Source organism: Nilaparvata lugens, chromosome 12 (assembly GCF_014356525.2).
Source record: "Nilaparvata lugens isolate BPH chromosome 12, ASM1435652v1, whole genome shotgun sequence".
Lineage (NCBI taxonomy): Eukaryota > Metazoa > Arthropoda > Insecta > Hemiptera > Delphacidae > Nilaparvata > Nilaparvata lugens.
In genome coordinates, this window is record NC_052515.1 from 28,437,550 (window position 1) to 28,460,548 (window position 22,999).

Below are 22,999 nucleotides of genomic sequence, written 5' to 3' on the forward strand. Positions count from 1 at the left end.
ATACAATAGGTCATGTCAGAGGCCCTGAAATTGATCACTTGCGACCTGAAAACTCTACACCAGACATGAGCCAGCTAGGTCACTCGATATTATTATTATTATTATTATTATTATTATTATTATTATTATTATTATTAGCAATACAGTATTAGCAACAATTTTTCTGAGTTGAGAACAATTATTCAGTTTACAGAAGGTGATGATCAATGATATTTTTCAATACAATTTGAATAAGCAAGATAATATAAATAGAATATATTCCGTGGAAGCATGGTATATAATTATAATTTATAATATTCAGATTATAAAGTAATAAATAAAATACATTGATGAGTAATAATATCAAATGAGAATTATGAGTAATAAAGAGCTAGCTGCTAGAGTACATCATTGAAATAATAATTAATTGAGATATCCCAAGGTTTCAATTAAAGCTCTAAAATATGAAATTTGTCTCTTACTAAAATAATTTCCCACTTGAATGTATTGTTCAGAATGCATGGTAATGAATGTACAGCAAATTAATTATTAATAAACCTCATAAGTTGAATTTTTTTCAAGTTTTGAAATTTTTCAATAATTAATACAGTATTTTCCAGTGATGATTTAGTGAAATATTTTTATTTAATTTGGTTTTCAACTTATCTAAATTCCTAGTTTATATATTTGGACTCACAATTAGACAAAACTTATGAAGTGATAAACATAACCAATTTTTGGACAATTTCTATGCAAATTTGAGAAAGGAACAGTTTTGGGCTTTAAGCCTGTTGTTCTTCCCCCAATCATTCATAGTTGTGAATTATATTGTATCTATCAATGTATAAATAAATAAAAAATCAATAAAATAGAAATGAGTGTAATATTTTTATGAAGAATGGAATATAATATCAATCTTTGAATTTATTAAAATTTCTGATGGGTTTGAAAAATGATTAGAATGTTTCAATCACATTTGAAAACACAGTAATGGTATCGCAATTAGCAACAATTTTTTGAGTTGAGAACAATGAGGAAATTATTCAGTTTCAGAAGGTAATGATCAATGATATTTTTCAATACAATTTGAATAAGCAAGCTAATATAAATACAATAATAGAATATATTCCGTGGAAGCATAGTGTATAATAATTATTAATACACAAATAAAAACTAATCCACTAAACAAAATAAATAAAATATTTCAGTTACTTATACTAATACATAAAAAATATGTACAATAGTACACATGTGATGCATTTATACACTGAAAGCACTAATGTAAGCTTAATAAATAAATTTTTAAAATACATAAAATATCGAACCCAGCTTTGATATGAGACAATCGACGTCTTCTCTTTTCACAAACATTTCATTTTTTACACTTCAATTCAGCTGCCTTCAAGCAATCACATAAGTTTCAAAATCCTCAGCCTTATAACATCCTTGAAATCCTTCATTCTATATTGAAAAACATCATTAAAACTATCATATATTCATGTGTTGCATATCCTAGGCCCCACTTTCCAACAAATTTCTGCTTGTCAGAAAAATAACATCATGGATTCTTATGGAAGTGTTCACACGTTTTCATTCTGTCAATGCATGAACACAGTCATAAGAACCAATGATATTCATTTTCTGCCGAGAAATAGTTCATTGAAAAGCAGGAAGGACTTTCTCAATGAGATTAATTAGATATACATAATATTTACATTGATTAGGCAGGCTAATAATAAATTATGATTCATAATCAAACTTATTTGTGCAAATAAAGAGTACAATGGTCCATAGACTACAGGAGATTGATGATTGATAAATGATAAACCTAATTAAAAATGTGGAGAAATTGATGAAATATCATTATAGAGAAAGTCACCCTATTCCAGGAGTGAAATTTTTAAAATAAAGAAAATTGAATAGCAGTTTTATCAAAAAACAAAAATTGCAGCTAAGATTTAATACCAATATAAAATATCAGTTCTGAAATATACTGTATGAATAATATAATTGACAATAGCATAACATTTTTCGAAAATAATTCCCAGTTCAATAAAGGTTTCTCATACTGCACTGAATAAATGCTTTAGCAGAATACGTTTAGGCCTAATTTTTTATCATTTCAGATCATAGTGGATGAACCATGGGTGAACGTTTTTGTAAACTGCTGTGATACTATATAATGCATCTTACATACATAAATAAATTATAATATTTATACTCTTATACCTCTTAGTATTTAGGCCAAATCTCTGCACTTCTATACTAAGCAAAGAATCTGACAAAAATATTAATCAAAATTTAAAGAATTGACATACAAATGAGTATTATTTTGGGTGGCACAGTATATTAAAAAATATATACGGCTGTATAAAAATATCTATTGAAATATCAACAAAAAACTAATGGAATAAAATATCATAATGAAAACTATTTCACACAGGTTCAAATAAATAATTTGTTTCTAGTATTGAGTATTTCAAGTATGGTATATGGATAAATGAAAATAGAAATCCAAGTGTACTCTAAGTGAAGTCACTTGATAATGGTATCATATAGCAAAACATGTGAGTAAATAATTTTAAAAATGGTACTTAGATTCCTATCTTTATTTATATTTAAGAGTAGCCCTAAAAGAAAAAAGACAACGATATATGGAATATTAGAGATGTAAATAAATATCATGATGCAATTACTCAATTAAAATTGTTATGAGAAAATGCAATTCAGGATAGTTAAGATCACATTAATTTGGATTCTCGGTTTACAATTATAAAAAGGTATATAAATTTCATACAATGATGAGCAATCACCGTTTTGTGCATTCTAACTAAGAAAGAAATATCAACAAAAACAAGAGTGACAGCTATATTATAATATATATAATAATAAATATACAGCCAGCTGCATCTGATATAAATTGGAGGTAAAATCTAAAATCAACAGATCAATGTTGAGACGATTAAATTAAAATTAAAAACCTACACAAGAATGAAATGAAAATGTTTTGTGCATCACGTGACTTGAAAGATTTTTCTCCTGCAGGGAAATTAATGTCGTTCCCTCGGGGATAAAAAGTTTTACTTTAATCCCTAGATGAACAAATTGTAATTGAAAGCAAAAAGCTACGAATAATATATTACTAATATTGTTTGGAAATTATAATATCATTATTAAAATTACTTCTAAACATGAAATATTGATGTATTAGAAAAACAACATGTTTTAAAACGATACAATCTTAATTTCCTACTGCGTTTTTCCTAATTAGCAAAGCTTAGTGCCGGTTGCACAAAAGCCGGTTAAATTTTAACCGTGATTAATTCCATGAGAACCAATCGAAGAAGCTTATTTTTCGAAAAAGCCTTCTCTGATTGGTTCTCGTGAAATTAATCACGATTAAAATTTAACCGGCTTTTGTGCAACCGGGCCTTAGTCTCAATTCTTCTCCCTCCACCATATTACTACAGTACTTGAGAAAAAACTCTGATTCTAAAATAACCAGCTTAAATAAGAAAACAACACCAGATCTTATTAAAAAAAATTTTCTAAAAAAAATTAAACAAATTACCATTAAGGCGGATTCCCTTCAATTCCCAATCAATGAGTGGGATCTAAGTTTATTACAGGAGTTTAATTTAATACAGTAGGTGGTATCATAGAGAAACAATAGCGTAAGTAGTTTTCCCATTGTATAGGGCGTTTATGTCGCAACTTTGCTGTTTTCTCAAGCCGATTACTGTCGATTTTTACTGTTTTAACCGGGTGAGAGTGTATGAACGGCACAATATGAGAGACTACCTCATATTCATGCGTCATGAAGCTTCACAGGAAAGAACTACGTGGATTATCGGCTTGAGATAACAGTAAAAGTTGCGACATAAACGCCCTATACCATGGGATATCTACTTACGCTATTGTTTATCTATGGTGGTACTCTGATTTGTTATTGTGCTCTATTTTATAGTCATATAAATAATGTTTATAACATTTGTAATGTTTGATAACAACAATAAAGATTGATTGATTGATATATAATCGATAAAATTTGTTGAACGAGAATTTATATTGTGGAATTTTTCCATAATTGAAAAATGAAAAATTTTCCAAATAGATAGTCAGTGAAAATATAATTCCTATAAGTTCTAATAGGGTTATTCTCACTCAGTCCAGCCCAGTGAGTCTGAATAGTCCCATTAAAAATTATAGGAACAATATTCTCACTGTACTGGACAACTTCACTGATACTGATACTGAGGGAATCTACCTTCAGAAGATTAGCTTCAAATTATCAACAATTTTTTATAAATTAATATGAATGCTTTCCATTCAAATATTGTTGACAATTTGAAGTAGAGAATTGAATAATATTTAAATTGAATATTTATAAAATAGAATTATAGTACCCTTTTTTGAAATTGATAAAATAATAGATTAAAAATACAAATTATATAATTTCAAAAAAGGGGACTATAATTCTATTTTATGAATAAAAATAAGTTGGCCTGTATTCATACATTTTAAGAGTATATTAAATTGAATAATTGAAGAATAACTCCAAACAAGCGATGTGTGTGTGCGACCAGCTTATTACATTGGAATATACAAATATATTATCAATAAATTTATCAAATACCACAACTAAATTAATAACATGTACAAAAATTACAAAATCTAAACTGTAAACGACTAGCTCTATTGTTTGTATAATATCTATATAATAGAAGGCAGAGCAGGGTAGTGTGTGTTACCTATGAATGTTGCCCAGTGTAAACCAGTTGACAGTTTCCTGTGAGAGGTCGAGTGAGGAGAGAGAAAGAGATATGCCTCCGAGGAATTCGTTTTCTTGTAAAGGGTCGTGGTTCCATACGGTCGCCTGCAGAGTTCGATGTTGGACAACTTCTAGAGGCATACGGTATTCGAGCTGCAGACAAAATAGTTCATTTAATTTTTATTCAGTACTAGAAAGTAACCCGTGCTCCGCAAGGGTCTAATTGAATTGGTTTGTTTTTTTCAGATTGATTTCTACATAGATTGCAGGTTTGATGCCTAGTGGGATCGGACTCCCGATCAAGTTTTGTTAGTTTTTTTTGTAAAAACTTGACAAACTGAAAACTTGACGTAACTAGTAGTTCTGTTAACAGTAGACCTCACGCAGTATTCTCATCCACAAGTACCTGATTGAAACTATAGACCTTATGGAAATACAGCAATAGACTGGCTTCTTATTATCCTTGAAATGCAAAATTTCCAAAAGCCTTGTATATACGTCGACGCGCAATTGAAAAAGGAACATACCTGTCAAATTTCATGAAAATATATTACCGCGTTTCGCCGTAAATGCGCAACTTATAAACATTTAAACATTTTTAGAGAAATGCCAAACCGTCGACTTGAATCTTAGACTTCACTTCGCTCGGTCAATAAAATCTTGAAGAATTTGAAATAGGCCTATAACCATCCTCGGTAAATTAAGAGGCTTCAGAAAAATTGCAAGTTAATCAGTTGAGTAGTTGAGACGTGATGATGCGTCATTCGTGAATTTCTTATCCCGTACGTGTATATTTAAGTCAATTCTTTCCTTTATTATATTATGATAGATTACACACACAGCATTACATCAACATTAAACTACAGTACATCAAACACTACATAAACATCGGTTTTACTCAGCACTGCATTATCACACAAATATTACATTTTACGCCTAAATATGCAATATAGGTTAGTCAATGAGAACACTAGAAATAAGGCTGATTAATATGAAACAAAGTCGTGGTATAGAGAAGTGTACGTACTGTAGAGGGAAATATATTTAATTGGTGAGCTAGCCAGAGATTTATGTGGGAACGCATGTCAAGACCTGATACATTATTCATTTATTCATAATTTATAAAAACATATATAATCATAGAATGTATGAATCAGGGCTACTTTCTTGTATTTATAAAATAGAATTATAGTACCCTTTAAAATTAATAAAATAATAAAACAAGAATACAAGGTTATGTTATGTTACAATTTGTATTCTTGTTTTATTATTTTATTAATTTTAAAGTGTACTATAAATCTGTTTTATAATTATAGAATGATTGGGAATGGAAGAAGAGGCTTAGCCTCACTATTCCATTTCCGAATTTTGATTAAAAATTAGTCCACGATTAGTCAAATTATGTTTCGTCGGCTCTTTCAAACAGATATTTTTTATACCAGAATAACGTCCAAGAAATTTTGAATAGGTATATCTGTTAATATAAGAGATTGATTCAATCAAGCCACTCTAGTAATCAGTTGAAAACTTGAACAATATTGATTAAACTTTTAAAATTTGAGTCATAATAAAAACGCAATCAACCGGTTACACTAAAGTCTGTTGAATTCTAATCCTGATTAAATACCACAAACCTTCATTTCAAAAAACCTCTTATTGGTTCTCGCGGAATTTAATCATGATTAAAATTTAACAGGCTTTTTGCAACCGGTTTAATATCTATTCATATTGCATCATAAAATGGTTCTCGTGGTATTTAATCATGATTAAAATTCAACAGGCATTTAGACTTAGTTTAAAGGTGACTCATTGAATCTAATAAACCATTAAATCTATGCTGGATGTATAGGTTTAATGGTCCAACAGATTTGGAAAGTGTCCTTAGAAACCCGGCCTAACTTACTGATCGATAACCTTATCAATAAATAATTAAATAGATTTATGGAACCCATAGACTGGGATCGGCAGGGGGCTCAAGTATTTTATTCAGAATTCAGAGTATAGTTATCAATAATGGAAAGAATGAAATCTTGGCAATAACTGACCATTTTCTAAATAAGTCATCATCATCTTCACTACAGGGATTAGATTTAATAATCAACGTGTTCCGGTACCCATCTCTTTCTTGGCCTCCCTACATCTCTTTTAAATGAAACCTCATTTAAAAGGAATAAATATAAGTGAATAATTTACCATTTCCATGAATGAGGGATGACAGGATCGGCGGACCACCTTGGTCTTGCGTTTGGTTGCCTTCTGTGGGTCTGGCTGCAGATACACCTTGACATAGGGCGAAGGTTCCTGGCCTCCCCCGGCTATACACGCCAGGTCTCTCACGTGATGAACCATCACCTGCAAACAAACATCACACACTTTATTATATTCGTGTTTCATTACGAACACAACCCAAAGTTTATGGCCCGGTTACACAACAGCCGGTTACATTTTAACCGTGATTAATTTCACGAGACCAATCACAGACGGCGTTTTTGAAAAGACGGCTTCTCTGATTGGTTCTCGTGGAATTAATCACGGTTAAAATTTAACCGGCTGTTGTGCAACCGGCACTAAGAGCATAACAGTAATACATAGGTATCATAGGTATAGATAGATTCATTAGTGCTGTTTAGCTGTCATTTTGTTCCGTTGTGTCAGAAATGGTTTTTATCAAGGAAGAACGCGTGTTCAAGTGAGAGACTTAAATAGTTTGTAAATCTTACAAATATGAGCCGAATAAGTTATGAATAGAGTTTCCCTCTAAAGTTGGGTTTTAGTTTGTGCGCAAGTGCCGTCGTCGATCACGACAGGGAGAGGATCTCAGATTGGGTAGATTTCAATTTGTCTACATAACCTAAAAGATTATGTTCAATTATGTTTTAATGAGGTTGAGTTTATACTTTTAAATGGCAATATGTTGATATTATTAGAAACGTTTGATTCTTGAATAATAAACACAAATAATGAAAAGTTATTTGATCAGCTGTTTTAGCACAATTGAAATTTGGACAATATAAATAAGAATGTCAACAATGCTTGTCGTCGTCGACTGCGGAATTCAACGCACAAACGAAAATGTACCTTAAGGATAAACGAGTTACCCAATGTTATTGTTCAAAGAACCAATCTTTATAATGGTTTAAAGAATATGTGTAGAAATACAAAGTTGATTGAGGAAAGCATTCGAAAGTTAACGTTGAACATGTTACAAACATGCAAACCCACAAACAGGAAGCTACCCAAGCTTTAAGTCAAAAGTAGGAACTCGCTACGTTTGTTCAATAATATTCAGGTATCTAAATGATCATTGTTGCTTGTATAGGCCTAATAATTACAATTAATGCAGTATACTTTCCAGTAAAGTGAGGTCCACGTTATAATAGCAGTGGAGAAAGATAGAACAGCGTTGCCGATTCTCTGTCTTGCCACTGCTTTGTAATGTTAACTGTCCATTCTTTTCTCAAGTTATGAATTAGATTTTACTCGTCAAGACAATATATTTTCTAATTATTAAGTAATACATTTTCACAATTGAGATGAACTATTTTGTTGGTTAATAATTATATTTCTACATTGTTGGAAAACGGTCTGGAAACGTTGTGGAGCTAGAAAAGGATAGTGTTATCTGCTTTGACGAATGATAGACAAGGACAGCAACACCAATGTTAATACTGCCATTATATCGTGGAACTCACTATAGCAGAGTAGGCTTCTCAAAAGACCTAAAAACTCGAGTCTCAAATCAAAAGTAGGAACTCGTTCAAAAAATCTGAATGACTCACCATAAGCGTGCCGCGCTGATAATGTACAGACAGCTTGATCTGTCCAGTAAGTCTCCACGCGTTGGCCGAGGCCTCGCGCTCCTTGCTCCTGGCCACGCCTCCCCTCAGCTTGGCCTCATGTATGTCGGCCTCTTGCTGGTCCCTGAGCAGCGGGTGGAAGAACGTGTAGACCAGGTCCGAGTGACAAATCTCGTCGGCCATCTTGAACAGTTCGCACAGAAACTGCTTGATGTCGTGACGCCGCTTTTCGGCCACCTGTTTGATGTTCGACCGACCCACGTGCAGGCTGGTGCTTTGCAGGCTGTAACAAAGATAAAATAAAATAAATTTTATGTTAATTAGAAAGTAAATTCGTTGAATTATCAGTTAAAAAGTGTAGTGAAAAAGTAAATTCGCTTGTATTTTTGTTGGCTTTTTATTAGTTGTAAGTGAAACTCATCGCTAGAAGCTTAATCGTAAGGCTCAACTCACACTTAGGTCGAGAAGAGACTCGACTCTAGTCGAGCGCATGTGTTTTCAAATAATGACGTCGCGGAGACTAGAATCGACTGGTCTGAGTGTCACCATTTGGAAACAAATGCTTTCGACTAGAGTCGAGTCTCTTCTCGACCTGAGTCGCGTAAGTGTGAGTTGAGCCTAAGGGTCAAAACCTTAGACCAGTTATAGAATAGACACGCCCCATACTGAAAGTCGATGAAGCCAACATCTACTGCCATATCGCCCCATCGTGACGTCACCATCGTATAGAAAAATTTTCTGTAGTTTTTTTACATTGTTCTCCATAGCAGATTGTGTCTATTTCGGATGGGAGTGAAGTATTAAAGAACTAAAATTATATAATTAAGAACTTCATTTTATTATTATAAATTATATAATGCTGACGTCACGATGGGGCGATATGGCAGTAGATCTTGGCTTCATCGACTTTCACTAAGAATATACTGTACAATGGAGCGTGTCTATTCTATAACTGGTCTAAGGCTCAGATGAACACTTAGACCAGTTATAGAATAGACACGCCCCATACTGAAGCCAACATCTACTGCCATATCGCCCCATCGTGATGTCAACATAGTATAGAAAACTTTTCCGTAGTGTTTGTTTACATTGTTCTCCATAGCAGATTGTGTCTATTTCGGATGGGAGTAAATTATTTAAGCACTAAAATTATATAATTAAGAACTTTATTTTATTATATATTATATAATGCTGACGTCACGATGGGGCGATATGGCAGTAGATGTTGGCTTCATCGACTTTCAGTATGAATATACAATGGGGCGTGTCTATTCTATAACTGGTCTAAGGTCAAAACATAGTGGAGACCGATTCACAGTTGGCTTTTTATTAGTTGAATGTAAAACCATAGATAAAAGATAGCATAACAAGATGTCCCATAGTATACGTAGGTCGTTCATGTTCCACATTTCAAGCCGACTTTCGTTAACTCAAGCCGATTGCTGTCGGCTACTGTCTATTATTACTGTTTTAGCCGGGTGAGAGTGTAAGAACGGCACAGTATGAAAGACTACCAGCGTCACATAGCTTCACAAAAAGGAACTACTAAGACTATTGGCTTGAGTTAACAGTGAAATTTGGAACATAAACGCCCTATACAATGGATATCTTCTTATACTATCGTTTCTCTATGTTAATAGTGCGTGATTCAGTGTGAATAAGAGCAATCAACATAAAACTTGAACCACAGCTATCTCCTAAGGTGGGTGGTGGAGAAAAAAAGTGGCAACAATGCCTCCCTATCATCTCCACTGACTTTATAACGTGGATCATATAAACTATTATATATATTATATATATATATATATATATATATATATATATATATATATATATATATATATATATTATATATATATATATTCACTTTATAGTGAATCTCACTATAGGTAATACTCATTCCTGATTTGTATCATTTCTTGTAAACCATTATGACTATAGTGAGGTACACGTTATAATGGCATTTGCAATGGTATTGTTATCCTTGTCTATCGTTCAACAAAGCAGATGGCGCTATCTCTTTCACGCATTGCGATGTTGCCACATCTTTTTTCAACAATGTAGAAATCCAATTAATGAACAAAATATTTTATCTCAACCATAAAAATTTATTATTAAATCTTTGAAAACTATATTTTCTTGACAAATAAAATATGATTAACTATTTTCAACAATAATGAACCGTTAAATTCATCAGATATACCAGTATCAGCTGTTTGGGTGGCAAGGCTGAGATCTGGCAACCCTTTTCTAGATATTAGATTCCCAATTATCAGGCTTCAGATACAATTAAAACAAAAAAATTCGAGTGGAAAACATTGAGCATGAGAATCTCTACAATTAATGTTCAGTAACATTTTCACCTATGTCTCCAGCGTTATTGTCCTGTCACCAGCTGGCTCAGATCTTTGTTTAAAAGTAGACTTGAGATGCGCGTGAACACTAGCGTCAGGTGATCAATTCCATAACGGCAAGGAAAGTTGTGTGAGTGCGCCAAAATGTAGAAATTCAATTAATTGACAAAATATTTAATCTCAATCATAAAAATGTATTATTATATCATTAAAAAATATATTTTCTTGACAAATAAAATATGATTAACTATTTTCAACAATAATGAACAGTTAAATTGATGAGATATACCAGTATCAGCTGTTTGGGTGGCAAGGCTGAGATCTGGCAACCCTTTTCTCCTATCTTCCTACACTGCCATTGTAACGTGCACCTCAGTATATGTATTTTGTGATTCCATTTAGATGACTTTAATAATGTATAGTTGATTTATATATTTTGTTTTTCTTTTTGCTAGTATCTGTTTTTCTATGTTATTTTCCTGTTAAATTGGTGTTGTACTGTTGGAAGTTGAATGAATAATGAACTATTGTGATCTCCTAACCTGTGACACTTGGCCAATGGGAAGAGTATGCAGAGTTTCTGTTGAAATTCAACAAACTCCTTGAAGTTGCGGAACAGGTAGGAGGGGTCTGGCTGACTGGCTCGCTCCACCCTCAGTATGTAGACATAGTACTTCTCCGGCGCGTATCTCTTCTGGCAACCGTACACCTCTACGCTTTTCAGGCGACCTTCCTGCTGCATTCTGCATTCAAAACCAAATTAACACAAATTAAATACAATTAACACAAAGAAATGCTATTAATGGTGTTAACACACCCAAATTTAAAACCGTTGAATACACTATTTTATTTATGACCACTCTCAAGCAAAGTATAGCAAACTAGAAGCACTGGACGAGGACGAATTGAAAACTTGACAAACTGGAAATAGGTCGGTCTATAACCATCCTCGGTAAATGTGCATTTTCGTTTCTGAGTAAACTTCCGAGTCGACGACGACAAGCATTTTTGACATTCATATTTTCCAAATTGCAAGTGTGCTAAAACAGCTGATCAAATAACTTTTCATTATTTGAGTTTTTATTATTCAAGAATCAAAACATTTCTAATAATATCAACATATTGCAATTTACAAGTATGAACCTAACCTCCCTTATTAAAACATAATTGAACATAATCTTTTAATTATTTAGACAAATTGAAATCCACCCAATCTAAGATCCTCACCCTGTCGTGGTCGACGACGGCATTTGCGCACAAACAAAAACCCAGCTTAAATTAAGAATCTTCAAGCAAATTTCAAGTTGATCAGTTCTGCAGTTCAGACGTGATGATGCGTCATTCGTGTATTACCTATTCCGCAAATTTACTAGTAGTTCGGTGTACGCGCAGTTAAAAACCACAGTCTCCTCTAATAATGTCCATCAGAGTAAATTATGTCCAGTCCTGTCGTGTCGGCGAGATATCGGTGTGAAAACTAATGGCTGTTTGGGTTGTTGTATCGACAATGCTAATCATCTGTTGTAAACAACTATCATCAAAAGCTGACTGAGTTGAAAGCAGAAAAAGGTCGGGAGAAAATACTTTGTTACTTCGAGTTATCAATTGCATGCCTGATCGCATGTAATTGTTCAAGAATCCACTTGACATCTGATTTAGTAATATTGGCGTATGAAGGAGGCTCCTTTTCCTTTTTTATTATACTTAAAATGCAAAATTTCCAAAAACCTTGTATATACGTTGACGCGTATCGTGATCTAAAGAAGACCATACCTGTCAAATTTCATGGAAATCTATTGCCGCGTTTCACCTTAAATTTGGAACATACATATGAACATAAAGAGAAATGCAAAACCATCGACTTGAATCTTAGACCTCAATTCGTTCGATCAAGGAATCGAACGTTTCCTTGCCTTGATCGAACGAAGTGAGGTTTAAGATTCAAGTCGATGGTTTTGCATTTTATAGTAATTATAAAGGAATTTTGAATTTGATGTAAAGCTTGGCATAAATCATTCATTCGATAGGGTGTACTATTTCTGTTTATTTGTCAACTACAAAAATCTAATGGAATCAACAAACCAAACTTGTTTGTTTGTACAGTCCGGGTCGTGTAGCTTTGCCTATGGGCGGAGGGCCGCTATACTACAATACTACCCGTTGAAAAACATAGAACATCTTAACAAATGTATCTTTTCATGAGCAACAGATGCTGTTTTGTATCTTGTCAGAAGCAACGTGTTGCATCCGAAAAGATACACAAGGAGCTTTTTGGAGTTACGTCCTTTTAGCACAACACAGTCTATCAGCTGACATGTGTTCAACAGGCTCTTTCCATTGTTACATTGGTGATACGTTGCAACTCTCTCATTCATGGAGAATCTCTGAGTGTAGGGAGTTTCCTCCATTTAGGGATCTAGGGTTTCTGAAGCCTGATGTTTTTGCAAAGCCGTGAATACTACCACCCGAACCATACCTTGCCTATCAATCAAATCAATCAATGAATTATCATTTATTCAGTTAGTTGCATAAAAAAGACAAGCTTCGCAACATTGAATCGTCAGTATCAATGAAAAAACACAGAACATATAGTGCAAGGAGGAGACTTCAAAAACAGCACTGCCACTAGAAGCATCCCGTGGAAGAAATCTAACAATTTCAGTTAATTTAAAGGAAATTTTCATTTTGTATTATTTCTATGATATTTAGGGCCGGTTTCCGAGCTCGGGGTTTAGCTAAGTTCTAGACTTTACAACAGCTGAAGTAAGAAAATTGGCTTTCCGAAACGGGGCGTAGTCGTAGTCATTGTCAAAGTCACGTTTGAATTAAATTTCAAAAAACTATAAAATTAAACACAAAAAAGAGAAAATAGTGTAAAGTTTCAGCTATTCTGAATTATTTAGAAATGTACAATTCCGTCAAGGAAAAAACGTTTCCAATTATAGAAATGAGAAAATAAAAACTGCAACTACGCCCCGTTTTGGAAAACTAATTTTCTGACTCCAGCTGTTTAAAGTCTAGAACTTAGCTAAATCCCGAGCTCGGAAACCGGCCCTAAATTTTCTTCCCTCAGGACATCCACACATTCATCCACTGTGTATTCTTTCTTCCCTTATCCTTCTGAGCATCTTTGGAAAGTTGGAGAAATCTTTAAAATTATGGGGGAGTCTATTTATAATTTTTATTGCGCAATAAGTGTGGGCCTTTCTCCAGAAGGGTTAGTCTATGTGCCGGGTAACCGAGGATCGAGCCACCACTCCTCGTATTGTAGGAATGATCGAGTACAACGGATGAGAATGACCTCCAATTTTTACTAACGTATGTGATGACCTCCAGAAAGTACATGGCTGACAAAGTTAATATACTCTCTCTATACGCCGTTTCAAAGTCCCGGAGGCAGACTATTAGCTACAGACTATATTAGACTATTACCTACAGACTATATTAGCTACAAGGAGCTAAAGGAGGGATGCGCACTGTACTCAAATAAAATCAACTCACGAGTAAGTCCTGGGCACAAAACTGAGCAGCTGGCCGTTATCATCGCCGCTGGCCTCGGTGGAGAACCTGAGCTGCGCCAGGTTGTGCAGGAAGAAGTTGAACTGTGTGAACCAGGACTTGAGCGACGACTGGATGAAGCGCGCGAATGTGGCAGCCGCCTCCGCGTTGCTCACCTCCAGCATTAGGGCCCGTTGCACGTAGCGCACCGCGTCCACTGTCACGCCTGGGATGCCTGACGACGCCATCTTGCAAAACATAACAAAAATCATGTAACAAATGAAAGAGAGGGGAAGAAACGGACGAAAACATGGCCAGATGATGGAAAAAATACAGTTATAAAAATAGTTATTGCCTTTTCCACTCAGACCTATGAGTGACGGATCAGTCATCACACTCTAGCCCGGTTAAATTTAAAATTTTAAGACCTTGAAGGCCTTCTCTGATTGGTTGTCGTGAAATTAATCACGGTTATTAATTTAACCGGCTTTTGTGCAACCGGCACTTACCGACTTACCGATTGCCGGCCGATATTAATCGGTCATTTTCCGGTCAACGTCGTTAAAGTCTTCACACCCACCAACATAGACACAATTTATAAATGGCTTCATAGCAGGACTTTGACTATTATTTATTTATTTAGCACAAACAATACAAAGATCGGAGAAGAAAAACAGGCTATTGCCCAAAACTTCTTCAATTTCCTAATTTGGCCTCACGACTGTCATATAAGAGCCGAGAACGACAAAATAACGTATCCATCCGATAACAGGAGAGTAAGCTGACTTTTGTTCATACCCGGATCTGTCAACTCGATATCTGTCAGCCGATAACCGGCCAACACCTTTGGTAAGTGTGAAAGCTGTTCCATTAGATACCATGTTATCTCGACTCCCACGACACCGGGATATAGAATCGGGACGATAAATGTCGGCCGACAATCGGTAGGTGTTAAAACGGCCAATCGCTAGCGCTGGTGTTATCCAACTCTGCTATGTCGTCGAGAGTTTGAACATGATTATGTCAATTTGAAGACAAGACCAATTATTTTTGCTACCTAAAAGGAGCAAATAGTATTTAACACTCTATTGATTTGTCTGTTTGCTTGCTGAGGCATCACGAATGAATCTGGGACCGACTAAAAATAAATAGAATAGAATAGAGGGTTTTCAGTTTATCGATGATAATTCGACATCTTATGAGACCGGACTCCCGAATATTCTATTCTATTGTATAATTATTACTCACCAATCCAAAAAGATTGAGAATGAGGTTTCCGTGCTTTCTGACAATATTGAACGCTTGGCAGCAGAGATCGACAAAATGGTGGAATCGAACTGAGGGCTTGTCTCCGCCATTTATCACATACGCCATGTCTGATGTCAGAACAAAGGGGGTGCGGTCTCTGAAAAATACAATTCATAAAATTTTTAGAGTCAAATACATTTTATTGTACAAAAAAACAATAGAATTCATCATCATTGATAAAATACAAAGTATATTCAAGTATTGAAATAACAAGAATATATTATTTATACATTTCAACCTGATATTCAATACATTTTTAGCAACCGGCTAACTCCAAAAACGACATGAATGCGATTTCTCTTTTTCAATTTTAATTTTATCTTTACTTGAATTTGTCATCAGCCTTGTCTTGCTTGCATTTAGACTGAGACCTATGTTTTTACTAACTTCTATAAGTTCATCGAGCATGATCTTCAAACTTCATTTTCGGAAACTCATACAGTATAAAATCTATATTAGAAGCTCAATCCAAATGAACTGAGTTTCATTTGAAGAAGTAAATTGACCGTGCTCTCAGTACACCTGTTGGAAGGGTGGCTGGTTGAGATTGAATCAGCTGACTGACACTAATAAGCTTCAAAAACCACTTGTCAGGGTTTTGGAGCCCACATAAACTTTGGGTCAATTTATCTTTAATTATAATCATCTCTTCTCACGCACAAGCCTAGGGCTCTTGATGACATCATCCTCAGTAATAAGTAATGCAGAAATGTGTTTGTATATCAGAATTATGTTACAGCACAAAAATTTTATTCATGCAACTCCTAGATATAGAATCACAAATCACTCTCTGTTTCCAAGTCACAGATATAAACTTACTTATGAACGCGCATAGATAATCATACCTATAGAATCACAGACCACTCTCTGTTTCCAAGTCACAGATATAAACTTACTTATGAACTCGCATAGATAACCTCCATATTGTAATGTGAGAAAAGATTAATATTAAGAAAATGAATAATTGCTAATTTGTCACCAACCTTTTGAAGTTTCCAAACATTTGTGCGTCGCCCAGGAACTTTCCGAAATCAATGTGAAACAAATGTCCTGACATTTTCAACATAATATTGTCGTTGTGCCTATCACAGATGCCCAGGATATATGTAGCCACACTGTAGCCAGCACATGACGCTGAAAACATTAAAAACAATCTATTTTACATTGAAAATATACACAAATCACATTATAATTAATTGAGAAAGGGTAAACAGGCTCAGCCCAAATTCCAGGCCCCTTCTCCCAAATTTTGATATAAGTTCCAAAATGTATTTTAATATAAGTTCTATTTATTAGTTCCAGAAGAAAGGTTGATTGATGTTTCTTCACTTTAATCAATTTGAGCCCACATAGCCTAATATAGATTTGTGGAGCTGTATTATTTATTTCCATTTTTTATTCATTAGTTTAGTATAAACATGACAATTATTTTACTAATATATATATATATATATATATATATATATATATATTCTATCAAATCTATATTATAGATTCTATATATTCAAATCATTTATATATAGATTTGTGGAACTGCATTATTTATTTCCATTAATTTATTTATTAGTTTAGTAGAATCATGACAATTATTTTACTAATATGAAAAGCACAATAGGCTGATGCCCAAAACTTTCCCTATTCAAATTTCTACTAAAGTCCAAATCAAAATGAGAATCATAAAAATTGAAGACACTATCAATATAGTTCATTCAACTTATTCATTCATTCATTCAATCACACTGTAGCCTACTTCTACTGCAACATTTTTTATTTTCCTCTAGAAGCCATAGCGGCTAACCTGTTTGAATCAAATCAAATAAATTTATTTCCCAGATTGTTACGTACAATAATGAGAGTTACAGTACAATATACAGTATAGTACAAGTTACAGTACCGGATGAACGAAATTTTATTGTATTTTCATTTGAATGTCTATCTCTTGAAGTGTATCTATGTTCGAATAAAATGGCTGTTTTCCACACACAAGGATTTTGCGACGGCGCGACATCCAGAATGTCATCCGATTGGCCGAAAATAATGATGATGACGATGACAACCATGATGAATCAGTCAATTAGACGAAACTCTCTGTGTCGTATCTTCAAAATATCCTTGTGTAACCTCATTCTTTTTTGAAACTTTTATTTGTAAAAATTTGGGAGAAGACAGTTTTGTGCTATGCCTGTTGTCTTCTCCCAATCATATTATATTATAGCCTAATTATGATTTATGATTTATGATTTATGATTGTAACGGCCAATGAACTAAATCCTTGTTCGTGGAACGGCAATTGAATTTAGAAAAAATATTTTTGAGAGCTGAACTTCACTTATTGGAATTTGATAATAATATTACTGACCAGTAAAATTGGCAACAGCCCGTTCATACTCTAGAGCAGATGGATTGTGCTTGGCCAGCCACTCGGCAATTGGTCTGTCCTTGAAAGATCCAGTCAGTCCTAGTTCGACCTGGATTTTCCTCAATGTTTCAGCTTCTGTTACCATTTCGATCATGCCTGTTAATCACAGAAAACAATTTAAAATTAAATTCATTTGTGGCCTTTGTCATCACCTATAAATTTGGAAGAAAAATAGCACAAGGACTACCTTATTGTTTTATCTACCAATGTTATTAAATTAGTGTCATTTGCATTGTAGACAAATAAAAATATTCTTATGATCAGAAGTCCACGTTTCTAGAATTATCATCTAGACTGAAAATACTTCTAGAAAGTCGCATTTGTAAAATAATAAATAAATAATCATAAATCACAAGAACCCTTCTATTTTCTTTGATGACTTTGAGTGTTAATCATGCCTGTAAAATATAAATTTGCGCCTATTGACAAAATTGTAGATGAGGATAAAATATATACTGTATGTACCTCTTTTGTTTCCAGTAGGAACACATGAGAACGTGACCATTTTCAAATCGAGACCTTCTTTTAGCCATAATTTATCCATGATACGTATCATTTGCAAAGTCAACATGTCTTGCTGTAGGTCATCACCAACCTGCAAACAAAAATACATAAATAAAAGGTCCAGCAATAATTGAAAAATTATATCCAATATTATAAAATGATAAATAAACGTAACTTTATTTCCAAGAAGCAAATAAAATATCAAGGGCAACGTCAAAACATTTATCACAAATTGAATACTATCCATAATACCGGTTTTCATCACAAAATTGATTCGGATGGACACGTTAATTCACCGGTCCCAGCTGTCTAATGACAGACGTAAGTTCATGTCAGAGGCCCTGAAATTGATCAGGTGCGACCTGAAAATCTGAAATCAGACCTGAGCCAGTTTAGTATCCACATCACAATAGTGTCAATTCATTGATCTTCAATATAATAGCAGTAGTAGGTTTGTTCACTAGTGACTTGAACGTGAGTATAATATTACAAAAGTTTATTGTATAGGATCCTAACATAAAAACCTGCAATTTATGAGGGATAATAATCAAAGTATGTTTCGTATAATTAAAACATGTAATATATAAAATTAAAGATCAAATTTTGCCATTTACAGTGAATTACATAGATCACTCACAACGGTTTTTTTATTTTAAGATTATGTCATCCAAATGTTTCCCGTTACTTTTCACACACTCACTTAACCCAATTCTAAAATTTGCCATTGCTCATTCAATCATCACTTGTGGAATTACTTCAATTTCTCGTTGAATGACTTCCTTCAGTTCTGCGGATTATTGGCTGCCCAATAACGGTAATTTTGTATATTCATAAATCCTGACAAATGAAAAAGTGCCTCGTGACTTGAAAGAATAATGGCACCCTGGTGGACATTTACGAGAATAATCTCGCAATGTGCCCAATCATTTGCATCAAGTTTTTGCACTAACATTATCTTATACGGATGGAATTTCAGGTCGGAATGAAGAATTCGTCGTACACTTCGATCAAAAATGGCTAGCGTAACAGCACGTTTCGCTGCTGAACGTCGTGGAGACCGTGTAACAGCCGGGTTAATGTTTTCAGGCGTTCTCAAAGCCTGTTTTCGTCCTGTTGGTTTTGAATATAAAGCAGACGACGTGTTCCTAAAGATCTTTACCTACAACAAGATCGTATTCCTACCTGGAACCGGCGCGTGTCATTTTAAATTGAAATGCCTGCGAAATGAACACTGTGTTAAAATAACTTATCCATTATTTTAAAAATAAGCTTCAATCACAAACGCTCGATGTTCACTTGACGACGACATACCGTCTACTAAAATGGCATGAATAGATCTTTAGATGTACAACATTCCCACCTTTTCAATGACAGTGGTGCCAATATAACAATTACTACAAAATCGTCAGATTAATAAGCCGGTCCCATATCATTTAGTAAATTAAAAAAGGTACCTTGACGTCATTTTTATTTCAAGCCCTATATAATAAAACAAAATGAATAACGTTGATGGCTACTAACCTTGAAAATGGCAGGAATGACATCTCCGTCGACTGAGAGGAAGTTGATTTTGAGCGGGAGGGTGTTGGAGGGGAAGTAGGAGCAGGTGCGCACCTGAATGCCGGCCACCTGGAGGGAGGGCGAGAGGGGCAGGCAGGTGGCGGACGCCTGCAGACAGGTGGCAGACGCCTGCAGTGAGTGATGCAGCTCCTCAAGAGCGGAGGCCAGTGTTTTCATGCGTAGCGACTCCTTGGTTGCCTTCACAGACTCTGCCACGTCGTATAGCTCCTGCAAAACAAACCAATTAATGAAATAAAATGAACCAATTTAGTAAAATAGACCAATAAATCAAATCAAATTAAATAGAGTTCTATTCGCATATTTAGTTCAGGCATGAATCAAAAAAGATACAACACTCTTGTGAATTTTCCCCACAAAGACAAGTATGTGTGTAGGGAAAGAGTTCTAATGAAATACGTGGGTTATCTCAAAAGTAAGTTGCACTATTAAATAAAAATATAATAACGTACAGAATTTTTTCAAGAGGTTATATTTGAGAAACTACATGTATCAGTTATTTTTCTACATAATCTTCTTTAATTTCAATACATTTTTGGTATCGTGGTGTAAGTTTTTTTAATCCAGTGTCATACCATTCTGCCGCCAAACTGGTTAGCCATGTCTGAACTTCTTGTTTGAAATTTTCCTCGTTTGCAAAGCGTCTTCCCCCAAGGTGTCGTTTCAGCTGTGGAAACAAATGAAAGTCGCTTGGAGCGACATCAGGGGAGTATGGTGGGTGTCCGAAAACATCCCATCTAAACCCTTCAAGCATTGTCTTCGACAATGTTGGGGATGCGTAAAGTCGTTGTTCGTCATGTGTTGTTGTTCTGCCTTCAATAATGATTGGCGCCAACGAGAAACCATTGACCTCAACATAACGTTTTCACCGTACAAATTGCACAACTCACGATGAATTTCAGTTGCATTTTTATTGTTTCTCGTTAAATAACGAATAACACTGCGTACTTGGCAATCGGTGGTAGGAGTAAGTGGTAGCTCAATAGTGGTTTGATCGCAACTGATAAATAAGTCATGGCGGCCTCTAAGGAATTTTACAGTGCTATCACACAAAACCCAGACAAAAGTTCCCTGCGAACCCCAGACGTCTCCTGCCAACTGCGCGGATATAAAAAAAAAGTGCAACTTTTGAGATGACCAGAGTACATTAATTATTTCCTTTATGTTAGAGAATTCTCAAGGTTGAAGGAATTCTTCAATGTTGTTCTCCATCACGAACTGCTAATTATTAAATCACTTTTTTCTATTAAAAAGAACGACTAGAAGTCAGATTTGGTTGCTATGAGGAGAACCAGGAAGATGGGGAACCTGCCGAAATATCTCGTTGTCACAGTGAGTGAATAAATTCATTTAAAGCGCCCCACAGTGAGTACTAGTTTCAATAACTAATATTCAAAAATTAGACTGTAGTGTCGTTAAAAATAGTTCAAAAAACGGATAAATTCATTTATTGAAAAACCTGTGACTGCTAGTCGTTCTCTTTAAGGCTGTGCAAAGGCTAAAAATAAACTTTCTACTCGTGATATTTTCAAAGTTTTTTGAATTGTATATCATCAAGCTATCAAAATGAAAAGGTTTTCTCAGGGAAACATTTTTTTTTCGATCATTACTTTTTGAGATATGAGCGCCTGAAGTTTGAATTTTTGGGACATAACATTTCAAATTCAGTAAGATATAAATCCATGAGATTTGGAGGATGTATTTTCATGGTATCTCTTTTCATGGTATTGTTGATCTATTAAGATAAAAATTTTCTGAAAATATCTATTTTTGAAAAAGTTATTCAAATTTACCAAAAATAACCCAACTAAAAGTTATTTTTAGTAAATTGAATAACTATCTTAAAAATTGGTATTTTCAAAAAAAAAATTGTTTTACTAGATCAACAATACCATGAAGAATCTATCCTCTAAATCTCATGGATTTATCTCTTACCGAATTTGAAATGTTCTGTCCCAAAAATTCAAACTTTAGGCGTTCATATCTCAAAAAGTAATGATCAGAAAAAAATGTTTTCCTGAGAAAACGTTTTCATTTTGATAGCTTGATGATATCATTTTCTCTTCTTCTCTGCGTTTTATTTATTTAGCCTTCATCTCCTTCTTGTTCTCTTTATTACTTAATAAATTAGACTTTAATAAATATGAATAATCTAGAAAAAGACGGGAAATCAACCTTGATGAGTTTGAAAACAAGACATCTCCAGTACATGTCTGGTTTTCAAACTCATCGGTTTGCTAGCATAATGATTTAGACAAGGATAAACGCAATCTAGCGGCAAAACTAGGCACTGCAAATGTCTGATTTTTACACCAATCGATTCGGCAGCTTCTGTAGTATAAGAATCAGACAACCCCTATTTTCTCAAAAAAATGGCGCTTGTCTGGTTTTTAAACTCAGGCCATCATATTACCTGTAGGAAGCGTATAAGGAGAAGTGGGCTGGGCTGAAGCTAAGTTTTAGTAGAAGAATTATTTTTTATTTTATTCATTTATTAAATCATCTACAATTACACAACTTCAGAAGAGTACGACAGGCTTACGCCCAAAACGGTTCCAATTCTAATTTATACAAAATGTTATGAATGAAAATGAATGAATGAATTCTGTACGAACCTTGACCAGTATCTGCTGAGACATGAACCTCTGTCTGAGAGCTTCACCTGATATGGAAAGCAGGGCCCTCAGTATCAATTGCAGCCTCCTGTGATAGCAAGCGCCTATTATCTCATCATCCACTGCACTCACTGTAGACGATCCCGTATTCTGAATTGCAAAATAAATGAGAAATC

At 34.3% G+C, this 22,999-nt stretch overlaps 1 protein-coding gene across 4 annotated transcripts in view; it reads right to left on the minus strand.

Annotated features, from left to right (window-relative positions):
* Positions 1–3,787: 3,787 nt before the first annotated feature.
* LOC111061019 (phosphatidylinositol 4-phosphate 3-kinase C2 domain-containing subunit beta) overlaps positions 3,788–22,999 on the minus strand; it is an 83,710-nt gene continuing 64,498 nt past the window's right edge. For 3 of the 4 annotated variants that reach the window (XM_039439297.1, XM_039439300.1, XM_039439299.1), the window contains 11 exons: positions 22,824–22,973; positions 20,152–20,418; positions 18,592–18,721; positions 18,067–18,222; positions 16,691–16,841; positions 15,648–15,804; positions 14,403–14,647; positions 11,444–11,644; positions 8,530–8,830; positions 6,944–7,102; positions 4,727–4,903 (listed from right to left, as the gene is read on the minus strand). In XM_039439297.1, the coding sequence (XP_039295231.1) occupies positions 4,727–4,903; positions 6,944–7,102; positions 8,530–8,830; positions 11,444–11,644; positions 14,403–14,647; positions 15,648–15,804; positions 16,691–16,841; positions 18,067–18,222; positions 18,592–18,721; positions 20,152–20,418; positions 22,824–22,973 (2,094 nt within the window). Of the gene's footprint in view, positions 4,904–6,943; positions 7,103–8,529; positions 8,831–11,443; positions 11,645–14,402; positions 14,648–15,647; positions 15,805–16,690; positions 16,842–18,066; positions 18,223–18,591; positions 18,722–20,151; positions 20,419–22,823; positions 22,974–22,999 lie in introns of all 4 variants that reach the window. The other variant, XM_039439298.1, reaches the window with a different exon arrangement.